At 37.2% G+C, this 12,813-nt stretch overlaps 1 protein-coding gene and 1 long non-coding RNA gene across 2 annotated transcripts; one reads left to right on the forward strand and one right to left on the reverse strand.

Annotated features, from left to right (window-relative positions):
• Window positions 1-494: 494 nt before the first annotated feature.
• Window positions 495-4,286, forward strand: smim13 (small integral membrane protein 13). Its single transcript, XM_079878763.1, has 3 exons — window positions 495-686; window positions 1,413-1,497; window positions 3,646-4,286. Exons 2-3 carry the CDS (start codon window positions 1,422-1,424, stop codon window positions 3,834-3,836), a joined length of 267 nt encoding a protein of 88 aa, XP_079734889.1. The 5' UTR covers window positions 495-686; window positions 1,413-1,421; the 3' UTR covers window positions 3,837-4,286.
• On the reverse strand, window positions 3,803-5,692 carry LOC307162974. The gene is made up of 5 exons (XR_013822002.1): window positions 4,910-5,692; window positions 4,615-4,836; window positions 4,209-4,356; window positions 3,952-4,062; window positions 3,803-3,873 (listed from the first exon to the last, which is right to left on the reverse strand). It is a non-coding gene; the product is annotated as an uncharacterized lncRNA (long non-coding RNA).
• Window positions 5,693-12,813: the final 7,121 nt, after the last annotated feature.

Here is a 12,813-nt window from a genome sequence, read left to right on the forward strand (position 1 = left end):
TTTGATTTGTACATTAAATTCACACAGTGGCCTCATAAACATGTTAAGAAGAAATTTTCAAAACAGTTATTTTATACATACAATTCAGTATTCATATATTTTGTTTGTGCAGCGTATTTTATAATAGTAAAGAGTAAGCAGACTGTGTTAGCTTGAGACAAGAGACATATTTTTTTTTTTGGTTGATAAATTATTAGTGAATTATTAGTGGACCCATTGTATGAATGAATGAAAAACAAATTAAGATAAAACTTTGAAAAAATGTAAAAGGTAATTAAGTAACAGAATAATTAAATGTTAAATGTAGCTTTTTATTTCCAAAAAGTCACAACATTGCATGATACCATATTTAAACATGTTTTTTAAAGAAAATAACAGAATAGCTTAATGAAGTGAGATAAGATCGATAAGATCTACAGTCAAATGTAGTTTATTTCATTATTCTTGCGCGGTGAAAACTACAATTCCTACAATACCGCGCGGCGGAACGGCAGGCGTGAGCACTTCCGGGTCATCTCAGATCGAGTCTGTTGTTGACTCGAGCTCGGTGTTTTCTCGTTATTCTATTTTCTCTGTAAATGTCGTAATGATGTAGATAAGAGGAATATTTGAGACCCTCCATGACCCGCGCTACCGGCCTCCGTCCCCGCGGGATTCTGCGTGAAGACTGTGAGGAGTGAACGACTGTAAGTGTGTGATCATAAATCTGATCATTATAAACATAAACACTTTCATCTGCATGACTCATGTCAGCATCGGACCTGTGCGTGTGTTAGTGCGTGTACTTTATACTGATATATCACACATGTAAAATTAGATTTATCATGATATTTTATATGAAATAATATGGCTACATTTTTCATTATCAGTTTCAGTACAATTATATATTTTCAAAGTACAATCGCTGTACTATTGCCATAGTGTTACTGTCTGAAACATAGCATTGTTACTTTGTGTAATATGACATGATTAAGTGGCATTTTTATATATATCTATATGGTATTATCCTGACGGGGTGGGTTGATCTCGATATTAGACATGTAACATACAATGTATAATATAATCTGATGTGTGTACCTAAAAAGTACTGTACTATGGTACAGCGATGTGGTATCAGATGGTAATAACATGGTACTTTGATATAGCATGGTACTGTTTGATTATAACTGATATGTTGCAGCTTTTGCAAATGGCAATTAAACTTAGCAGAAATGTATGATCCTATATGATTATGCATATAACGTATGATATTTAAAATCTTTATCAGAAGTATAATATCAGGCATGAGTGATATGAGACACAGTTAATGTGTTTCTACAGGGCGTCACAGCTGTAGTGTAGAGTTGAGATCATGGTGAGCTTCTAGAGATCGTCCAGATGTGAAGGAGTTTTTCTTTGTTTCTCTTCTAAAGGAGGGGAGGATGTGGCAGAGTGTTGGTTTGACGGTGTTGGTGATCGTGGCCACGCTGATATGTGTCCTCCTCTTCATGCTCTTCGGTAAGTGCAGCCAACAAACCCCTGAGAAAACATCCTGCAGCACACACACACTTGCTGTGGTATTTATTATTTGATGTTTCGACATTCAGACATTTTTTAAGTGTGACGTGATTGTCCAAATACTTTCAGGGTCAGTGTAGGTTATCTTAAACTGGAGATTTGAGGAACTGCATGATTTTGTGAAGTTTGTGAAGTAATGCAGTGATTGCTTGATTCTTGAGATGACATCTAATGGTCATGAACCTTGTCACACTTCAGAGGATAAAGTCACACCTTCAGTTGCAGGATTTTCTGTACAGTGATTTATGACCCATGAGAGAGAATGTGGTCGGTACAGTCAAGCATTGCAAAAATAGAGCCGGTTTGCTGACGGTCAGCGGGTTTGATTACGACACGTCTCATTTCTACAGCTCGCTGTGAGTCGAGTGTTGACTTTAGTCAAGGTCTCTCTGACTGACCCACATGTGGTAAGATCACAGTAGCTGTAAAAAGGTTTTCTGTACTGTAGGATCCTGTCTGCTCTTACATAAGTGTGTGTGTCCAGTGTGTGATTTGAGTCTTCATGTCAAAGGTTTGCTCGACTCAGATCTATGTTGGTCACTGAACTGAACCCGCTGCCCCTTCTGTGTCTTACTATTAATGACGAATACCATTTATCTGTGTTAACTGAAGTGTCCGAATCTGTTGGAATAAAGTCACAAATTCTACCACGCGTGAGCCCAGGTCATATTTTACCAAAGAGTGAGAAGAAAAAAAAAGTATATTTTGCTAAAAAATTTTTTCATTATGACATTTTCCCCACTGAATTTTCAGTTAACACTTTACAGTAAGGTCTCATTAGTTAACACTAGTTAATGCATTAGCTAACATGAACTAACAATCTTTAAACAATATTTATAGCCTTGTGAATGTTAATAAAAATGCAGTTGTTCATATTTTATGTTAGTTCACAGTGCATTCATTAGGAAAGACTTGCATTAGTAAATGTTACAATGAACATGAACTAAGATTAACAAATGGTGCAGTATTGTATTGTTCATTGTTAGATCATGTTAACTAATGTTAATGGAACCTTACGGTAAAGTATCTATCCATCGATCGATCGATTGACATATTTTACCCCAAAATTAAAATATTACCCCAAAATTTTCAGTAAGAAATGATCTTTATTAAAGCTACAATATGTAATTTTTTTCGCCACAAGGAGTCGCTAACCTCTTACAATAACAAAGGCGTAGATTGATGACGCACAAGTGGAATTATGAAACTTGTCGTCATGCCGAAGTATCTATTAATGTTTATGGATGAGTGAATACATTGATGTTTTTAACATGACTGTGGTATGAAGCAGTGCATGATTGCTAATGAGAGACAGATATTAGCGCCACACGCGAGTCCCGCGGATATAAAGGATCTCGAAAACGCCACTCTGATATTGATCCTCGTTTTAGTTCTCCTTTTGTCCCAAAGTCTGCTTGCCATAGTCTATAATGTTTGAACAAAACAACAACGGCGTGAGCGTGCCGCTAGACGTTACGCAGTTGTCCACGTCTGTCGCCATGGTTACTATGGCAGTACGAGCGGAAACCAGGGATAACGCGGATATATTACGTCATGACGAGCCATTATTTAAAATTGGAATTAAAAATCTTTTGGGATATTGTAAGTACACAACTGCAGGAAAGATATCACACTGGGCAAGTGATTTTTGGACTTTTTATTACAAAAATCTTACATATTGTACCTTTAAGAAATGTATTTGTAAGAAAATGTTTATTTTTTATTACGGCAGTGAGAAATGTACACACAAATGGGTAAAAATGCAAAACAAATCTTATTGGTCTTAATTAGAATAGGAAAAATTTCTTGAGATTCACTGCTGATAAAATGTTTAATATTCTTTTAATAATAAGCTTATAAAAGAGTTTTACCCGCGAGGCATCTGAAGGGCTTTAAATTCACATATAAATTTGCTAATCTGTGCTTTATCACACAGTTAATGTAAATGCTTTAGTGTGAACCAACATAAAACAAATCCTATTTGAGAATATATAAATGCAAAAAGCCTATCATCTCTCTCACAGTTCCAGAGTAAACCAAACGTGCCGTTACTGAATCACATGTCCAGTGTTGTTTGTCTTGTTTCAGGGTGGTATGTGGTGTGGCAGCTCTTCCTGTCCAAGTTTAAGTTCCTGCGGGAGTTGGTGGGGGACACCGGTTCCCCGCAGGCAGAAACCGAGCCCTCCGAGTCCGAGAGTGAACGCAGCTCGCCCTCGACACCCCGCCACCGTCCCAAGACCGCCCGCCAACGGGTCGTCCCTCCTGACAGCACTACATAGAGCCTGACCCAAGATCTCCTCCACATCTGTAACAGACCTGCATCAGTCACTGTGCTCTCCTCCACATCTGTAATGGACCTGCATCAGTCGCATCTCCTCCACATCTGTAATGGACCTGCATCAGTCGCATCTCCTCCACATCTGTAATGGACCTGCATCAGTCACATCTCCTCCACATCTGTAATGGACCTGCATCAGTCACATCTCCTCCACATCTGTAATGGTCCTGCATCAGTCGTGTCTCCTCCACATCTGTAAAGACATGCATCAGTCACATCTCCTCCACATCTGTAATGGTCCTGCATCAGTCGTGTCTCCTCCACATCTGTAAAGACATGCATCAATCACATCTCCTCCACATCTGTAATGGACCTGCATCAGTCACATCTCCTCCACATCTGTAATGGTCCTGCATCATTCACATCTCCTCCACATCTGTAATGGACCTGCATCAGTCACATCTCCTCCACATCTGTAATGGACCTGCATCAGTCACATCTCCTCCACATCTGTAATGGACCTGCATCAGTCGTGTCTCCTCCACATCTGTAACGGACATGCATCAGTCGCATCTCCTCCACATCTGTAATGGACCTGCATCAGTCGTGTCTCCTCCACATCTGTAACGGACATGCATCAGTCGCATCTCCTCCACATCTGTAACGGACATGCATCAGTCGCATCTCCTCCACATCTGTAACAGACCTGCATCAGTCACATCTCCTCCACATCTGTAATGGTCCTGCATCAGTCGTGTCTCCTCCACATCTGTAAAGACATGCATCAGTCACATCTCCTCCACATCTGTAATGGACCTGCATCAGTCACATCTCCTCCACATCTGTAATGGTCCTGCATCATTCACATCTCCTCCACATCTGTAATGGACCTGCATCAGTCGTGTCTCCTCCACATCTGTAATGGTCCTGCATCATACACATCTCCTCCACATCTGTAATGGTCCTGCATCATACACATCTCCTCCACATCTGTAATGGTCCTGCATCATACACATCTCCTCCACATCTGTAATGGTCCTGCATCATACACATCTCCTCCACATCTGTAACGACATGCATCAGTCACATCTCCTCCACATCTGCTCAGACATCATGGTTACACTCGGCCTGTCTGAAGTCATGTTTTTAGTGTGAACCAGCTCAGCCACACGTTCATGTCTCATCTAACACGCTGCTACCCTCGGCTCCGGCTGCATGGATGTGTAAATATATTTGCGTGAGAGCGTATCCAGTATGTATTTGTTACCGTTGACCTATTCTGTTATTACTCAAGCTCACAGAAAACATGCTGATGAACGATCAAACATCCAGCGTTTCCGTCAGCTCACAGCACTACTATTCTCACTGACACCCGACCGGCTCTGACATTTGTCCAACACGTGCAATGAAATCTTCTTTATATTTCTTTGGGGTTGTAATGTTAGGAAGGAAACAAACTTTTGACTGGACTGCACACCCAAACAATGTTAAGAATTGTCCCATTAGAATGATGTTGTAAAATTGACTTTGCTCCCAGCGTTAGTGCTTTAAGACGGCCGCCATCGGTCGCTCCGCCCCGCTGTTGTGCCTCTGGCTCGGGTTGAAGTCGTCATGTTTGACTGGATGGATCTCAGTATGCCTGCAATTCCCAGCTTTATAAAAGCATTAGAGCTAAAAATGCCGCACTGACCCCAGGTCAGCCCGACCCTGCCTGTGTGTGAAACTGTGTGCAGGTCAACTTCTAATGAAATGCTCTTATCACCAATGTAGATGGTCACATGTTTTGTTACATGTTTTTCTTTTCTTTTTTTTTTTCCATTTTATGATAATAGATTTTTTTTCCCCTTCATAATAAATATATTAAATAAAACAATTGTTGTTTGTGAATTATTTTTATTTTAATGCATATTTTAATTATTCTTTTAAAACAAATAATTCAGACACCCGTGTGTTGCTTTGTACTTAAATAATCATCTGACTCATAAAACACCTGATTTTGAGTTGCAATAATTTTGGTTGCCATATTAATTTGACGGAACAGTTTTGCTGCACTACTGAAGATGTCCACAAGACGGCAGTAAAATGCGAATAAAATAATAGCGGATTTGAAGGTCACACAAACCATATATGTTTAGAAACATCTACTAATTAGGAATCTATATTTATATATCTATGACTCAAACACTTAAAAAAGCGCCCAGATTAGACATTTTAAATTGACTGGTCTTTAATCAGTCTTTTAGAGAGAAAAAATAGAATTACCCTATTTTAACTTGCATTAATTCATATTAAAATAGTTTTTGGTGTATTAAACAATTAATTATAGTATTAATAGGGCCTACTTTTGAATGTCAATTAATAGTCGTAATTTTACGTCTCGTGAATTATCAGTAACAAATGCAAAATCGCCTTTTATGGACTTTAATCAGTAAGTAACCATGAAAAGTTAGCTAAAATGATTCTGCTGCACTGCAAAAAAAATGTCCACAGGGTGGCAGTAAAATGTGAATAAAATCCCTAGACTGTAAAAAAATAAAATAAAATCATACAGCGATTGCCTGAAGGTGTGAAGTTTGCTTTCAACCACTCGAAAAAGAAGATTTGCATTATTAAACCTTATTAATTATACTATTAATTTGGTCTACTTTTAATAATGGTAATGAATTATGATTTATCATTAATGAAAGCATTCTAATCGTGAATCAGTAAATGTAAACGTTAAGTGATTTTGCTGCACAATTAAAAATGTCCACAAGGGCAGTAAAATACAAATAAAATGATACAGCAAGTGCTGGAAGTTTCTTTTCAAGCAATGGGGAAAAAATGCAATTCGCTTCTAGATTATAACTTTAGACTGATTTTCTTTAATAATACTTTTAGAGAAAAAATGAAATGACTATATTAATTACTGCATATATTAACTCGATATTACAGGTTTTTATACAAAGATTTTGCAACACTACTAAAAATGTCCACAAGGTGGCAGTAATATACGAATAAAATGATACAGCAAGTGCTGGAGGTTTATTTTCAAACAACGGGGAGAAAAAATGCAAGCTTAAATAATATTTTTAGAGAAAAAAATAAAATGACTGAATATTCATTATAACTAAAGCACTCTAATCGCCCTTTGTGAACTTGAATCATGAATCATGTACACATGTAAACTTCCGCTAAAGTGATGTTGTAGCACTACTTAAAATGTCCACAAGGTGGCAGCAAAATGCGAATAAAATAATACAGCAAGTCTTGAAGTTTCTTTTCAAACTTTTTTTTTCTTTAAAAAATAGCTTCTATATTATACATTTAAATTGCTTTGCTTAAATAATACTTTTAGAAAAATAAATAAAATGACTGTATATTAGTTATTAATTTGTAATATCAAACCCTATTAATTATAGTAGGACCTACATCTGAATATCATTTCATAACGGTAAAGATTTTATAAAATAATCATTAACAAATGCAAAGCACTTCGGTCACCTTTTGTGCACTTGCATAATTTAATATAAACGTGTATAAAGTGATTTCTCTGCACTACTGAAAATGTCCACAAGATGGCGGTATTGAAGAAGAAAAAAAAAATACAACAGCAGGGCCTGAAAATGCATTTGCTTTCTTTCTAGATTAGACATTTACCATTTAGAAATAAAACATAAAGAAAGGCCATATATTAACTGGCTGCTGCATATATTAACATATATTTGCAGTATTTGTAAGGTATTAAACCGCTGTTAATTATAGTGTACTTCTAAATGTCATTTAAGAATTTTACGTAACATGAACAGTTATAAAAAAGCACTCTGGTAACTGTTATCTGTAAATGTAAACGTGAAGAGATTAAACATGAACTACTTTATAACGAAATGGGCGTGGCTCAGATTTCTGGTAGGTTGTCCTTGATTGGTCAAGGTACATTGAGTCTAAATAATATTTTCCCTATTTTTACATTTAACACTATGCATTTTAACACCAACATTATATATTAATATTAAAGATTCTTACGTAAATTACTGGGGTATAAAATAGTATCCACATAAACGGCGGGGTCACGCTACCATTACTTTATTTAAATTAGCGCTGATCAGGATGGACAGATTAGAGGCATTTGTGATTACTGCATAAGGCTAAGGTATATTATTTAAACACTTTACATCACTTGGGTAGATAATATTTTATGTCAGTGCCAATTCTTTGAATTAGTACGTTATTATTATTATTATTATTATTTGTGGCAAAATACCCTCGCTGTGATCCCCGAGCGCCCCCTGGTGGAAGACTCATGCAGTGGACGGTCATCATGCATAAGTGCCTGCAGCTGCCTTAAACAGCAGCGGACAATTCATTATCTTTACCGAGTGTTCTCGGCCTTCTCTATATCCACATTATTTTAAAACATGGTAAAACATACGCTGGTTAAATCAAATGAAAGAGCCCAGAAGATCTTGGCCATCAATTTCTGACCAGACACGCAAGATTTAATGCACTTACGCAGAAACTGTCTGTATATATTTTTAAAGAGAGGAACCCACCCCTCTTTTGGTCCACATTTTAAAACCTATTGAAATATATGCAGCTTTTACGAAATGAAAGAGGTATCAGGCTTTGCCATGCACAGAAGCTGTAATTTTGAGGCCTTGAATACTTCGCAGGAAATGGCTGTGGTAAGCCACGGAAATGACATCGCCAGCGCTGCTCTGGTCGCCGATATATTCACAGGTCAGGCCTTCCACTTCTCTTTTTTTCCTCCTCCGTACTCTTGCTTTTGTTGCAATGACAGGCCTGCAAATCTATGTAGTGTTTGTTAAACAGCAAAGACCGATCACTGCAGTTCTGGCTCCCTCACAACAACATGCTTGCCAACAGAGCACCTTTTTGCAGTTGCATGTCAACATCAGGGGTCAGTCCAGGTTTTTGGAAGTGTTTGGAAAAGTTTTATTGCATATTCACATATTCCTTGTGGAAAAGGACATACTTGCATAATTGCATCTTGATACTGCAGTGCAGACCTCTGTCATGTAGGCTACTTGTTGCCTTTGCATGTAATCATTAGCATCTAGCTTAATTCAGTATTGCTACATTTCCTTGTGAGTTTCCTGAATACTAAATTAAATGATTTTTAAGTATCTGTTGTGGTGACTCTGATTGGTTGATTTATTTAGTGTGAGCGATTGGATAACTCATCCCTCCCTCCTCAGGCTGTTTAATTCAGTGCAGATCCACCTCGAGACGCATCCAAGACCGCAGGACTCCCACTGATGCCATTATAAGAGCCAGATAAATCACTAGGAAAGGTTTTGGAGAGAGTGATGGGAAGAATTTACCGCTCTCTCGCCATGTTTAATGAATGTTTTTCTCAAAAGGCTTTCTTTTCTTTGTTTCCCCGAGGAGAACTTAGTCCTGTATGTGGCGAATCGTTAATTACGTGTAAGTGCCAGTCAGTGGATGCCGATGCTTTTACAGAGATTTGCGAGCTGGCATTCCTTCATTCCCAGCAAGATTGTTAGCATTCATTACCGTGGCCAAAAGAGCAGTTTATTTGGAGGGAGAATGTTCTAGAAGCACAAAAGAATGTGAAGTTTCGTTTCAACATAATTTACGTGTTGTTTGAAGATGTTTTTCCATTCATCCGAGTTTCTTTTCCGTTCTGAATGAACTCAAGTTCCATCAATGTCTTGCATGGACATTTTAGCAGATGTTCCTGATGGGTTGAATGGAAAAATATTAATTCATGAACATGAATTCAATACACATGTGTAAAGTTATGGCTGGGGCTAGTTTTGTAGGCGGATGAACTTCTGTTCATGCAAAATGCTATGGCAAGCCGTTTTAGCTTAAAGGGGTCATCGGATGTCCATTTTCCACAAGTTGGTATGATTCTTTAGGGTCTTCATGTAAAGTTTGTAACATACTTTGTTGTTTTACACAAGCATTGTGGAATTTTAACCACCCTTTTTACCTCCTCAAAAACAGCTCTGTTCACAGCGACCCGTTTCGGTGCATGTCTCTTTAAATGATGAGCAACTGCTCACCCCACCCCTCTCTTCCATGGGGCGGGTCGACACAAGACACGTGAAGTGATGAGGGGTGGAAATATGCTAATACAGGACAGTCCGTCAGCGGTCGTGGGCGGAGCATCAGCAATATGACATATTGCTCAGAAAATCCAAACGGCTTAATTATTGAGAGTGTTTAGGCTTTTTGAGGATTGAAAAAAAAGGAGTGAATGGATTTTCTTCAATGTATGGTGGTTGAGTCCACACACTGCAAAGACACATTTATATGCAAACACCATATAAAAGTGAAATTTGCATCTGATGACCCCTTTAAAATGTTCTCAGCATTAGCTACTCGTCTTGATTGCATTTTTACTATTAATAATTAAATAATCAATTCAATTCTTACTAGTAAGAAGCTCTCTAATTGAATTTTTACTAGTAAAAAAACGAATTAAAGATATGTATAATTGCAGAGCTCTGTAATTGAATTAAAGAGCTCTGTAATTGCATTCTTGGTAGTAACAATTGAAATAGAGAGCTCTCTAACTGTAATTCTTAGTAACAATTCAATTGTAGAGCTCCGTAATTAAAAATGAATGGGAGTCAATGGAGACATATGACTAGTAAAAATTGATTTGTAGAGCTCTCTATTTGGAATTGTTACTAGTAAGAACTGAATTAGAGAGCTCTGTAATTGTAATTCTTACTAATAATTGAATTAGAGAGCTCTCTAATTGTAATTTTTACTAGTAATAATTGAATAAGAGAGCTCTCTAATTGTAATTGCTACTAGTAAGAATGCAATTACGACGAGTAACGCTGGGTACAATTTAAGCTAAAACGGCTTCCCATAAATGCAAAGTTCCCTAATTTAATAACAGAGCTTTATACATGTCTTTAATTTGTTTTTTACTAGTATACATTCAATCAGAAAGCTCTGCAGTTGCATTTTTACTAGTAATAATTTAACTGTAGAGCTCTCTAATCAACTGTAGAGCTCTGTAATTTAAAATGAATGGAAGTCAATGGAGACATATGACTAGTAAAAATTCATTTGTAGAGCTCTCTAATTTAAATTGTTAGTAAGAATTGAATATAGAGCTCTCTAATTTAATTCTTAATAGTAAAAATGCAATTACAACGAGTAACGCTGGGAACATTTTAAGCTAAAATGGCTTGCCATATAATGCTGCTTTCACGTGTTATCTGAATTATCATAAATACGAGTTTCCTTTGGAAAATTGGACATGAACACTCTCTCAAGTTGTATTTACCAATACGGTTTAAATGACTGTTCATTTATATATGGGTCCAAACACAATACTGGTCTCCGCTTGTTGGTAACAGACAATTAATTGTTACCAACAACCGATACCAGTATTGTGTTTTGACCCGTATATGAATACAGCAAAAATTGCCTGTATTTGACCGATATTCAGCAAGCTATCTAGATGAATGTTTGGGGTGTCAATGCATCAGATTCCCGTTTGTTTTTACATGCAAACAATTTGCGAAATTTGTTCATTTGTAAAAGCGATAACTTTACAGTAAGGGTTTATTTGTTAACAAATTTGTTAACTACATTAGATAACATGAACTAACAATGAACAATTTTGCAGTGAAGCAATTTTCAAAAGTGTATCTGTTAATATTAGAACATGTGAACATGATCATTTTTACTAACTTAAATTTACAAAAGGTTAATAAATGCTGTAAAAATAAATTGTTCATTGTTAGTTCATGTTCGTTAATTAATTTACTAATACTGTATTAACAAATGAGACCTTGTAAAGTGTTACCTGCGTTTCATATAATAATTTACAATTAAGCAATTTATTCATTTGCAAAAGTATTCAATTGAAGCAAACCTACAAGTGAGCGAATTGTGGGTTAAATTGAGCTCATATTGTGTGGTAAATCGTCAGCATGTTGTACATGCAGTGAGTCCACAGACTGTTGTACACAATCTGGAATATTCCTTTAAGTCATGTAAAAGCAATATAACTCTGCTGCACATAACAAACGTCTTAATCATCTGACGGCAGTGTGCAGGGATCATTGATCCATCAGAAACCTGCCCATTATCCACTGGTGAAACTGGTGCGCAGCTGCTGAGAGCCACGGAGCACCTGCTACATGAGCTAATGTCCTTCATCTCGCCACAGGCCGCGAGCTAAATCATCATGAGCATCTGCGCAAAACATTGTTAGATGAGGAAAAAAGGCCTGTTTTAAGGCCTTTCAGATGAGATGGCATAATAAAAATCCTAGTAAATTAGATTGGGCAGACATGTGATGTTCCCACTGCAGGTCTCAGGATGTTCCAGCAGGGTAATGTTATGATAATATGGTGTGGCGGCGTGTTCAGGCCGTGCTCGACTTACTCCTCAATCCCCTCAGCGTGGCCTCTCATCATCGCCGCTAACCCACATGAGCAATGATACATGCTCATTTCATTACAGCGTGGAATGGAAAGTATTAGTCACCAAGGTCCACAGAGATGGTTTGGGAAGCTCACATCCATCTAAGGTCTTTTTTTATCAGATTATATCTGTCCAATTGGATCATCTCATAATACTTTGGGAATTATGGATCGGTGGGACGTTTAGTTATGGCGGGGTGAAAACTCTTGGGAAAATGTCTTCCTTGCTGCTGCCAGATTTCACGTTCGTTTAACACGGTTTAGCTACTTTGTTAGCGATGCTGTGATACGAGAATGAACGTCTGGGTCACATTTCGCCACAAAATCAAAAGGAAGAAAATGTATATTTTGCATGAGAATTTTTTTTTTGGTAATAAAAAAACAAGAAATACTGTATTTTTTTACTCTAATAAAATATATTTTTTATTTAAATAAGCATAAATTAAAAGTAATAAAATACTGCCATGATGTAATAACATTTTACAATGTATTTTTCCCATTATACAGTAATGAAAATGAGTTTCTGGCACATTATAGTAATAAAAAGACAGGGGAGGA

Source organism: Squalius cephalus, assembly GCF_949319135.1.
Source record: "Squalius cephalus genome assembly, chromosome: 8".
Classification (NCBI taxonomy): domain Eukaryota; kingdom Metazoa; phylum Chordata; class Actinopteri; order Cypriniformes; family Leuciscidae; genus Squalius; species Squalius cephalus.

What these genes read in the sequence shown, in the direction of transcription:
- smim13 (XM_079878763.1), top strand. Translation starts at nt 1,422, where the DNA reads ATGTGGCAGAGTGTTGGTTTGACGGTGTTGGTGATCGTGGCCACGCTG. An exon ending in CCTCCTCTTCATGCTCTTCG is followed by an intron (nt 1,498 to 3,645) that starts GTAAGTGCAGCC and finishes GTCTTGTTTCAG; the next exon opens with GGTGGTATGTGGTGTGGCAG.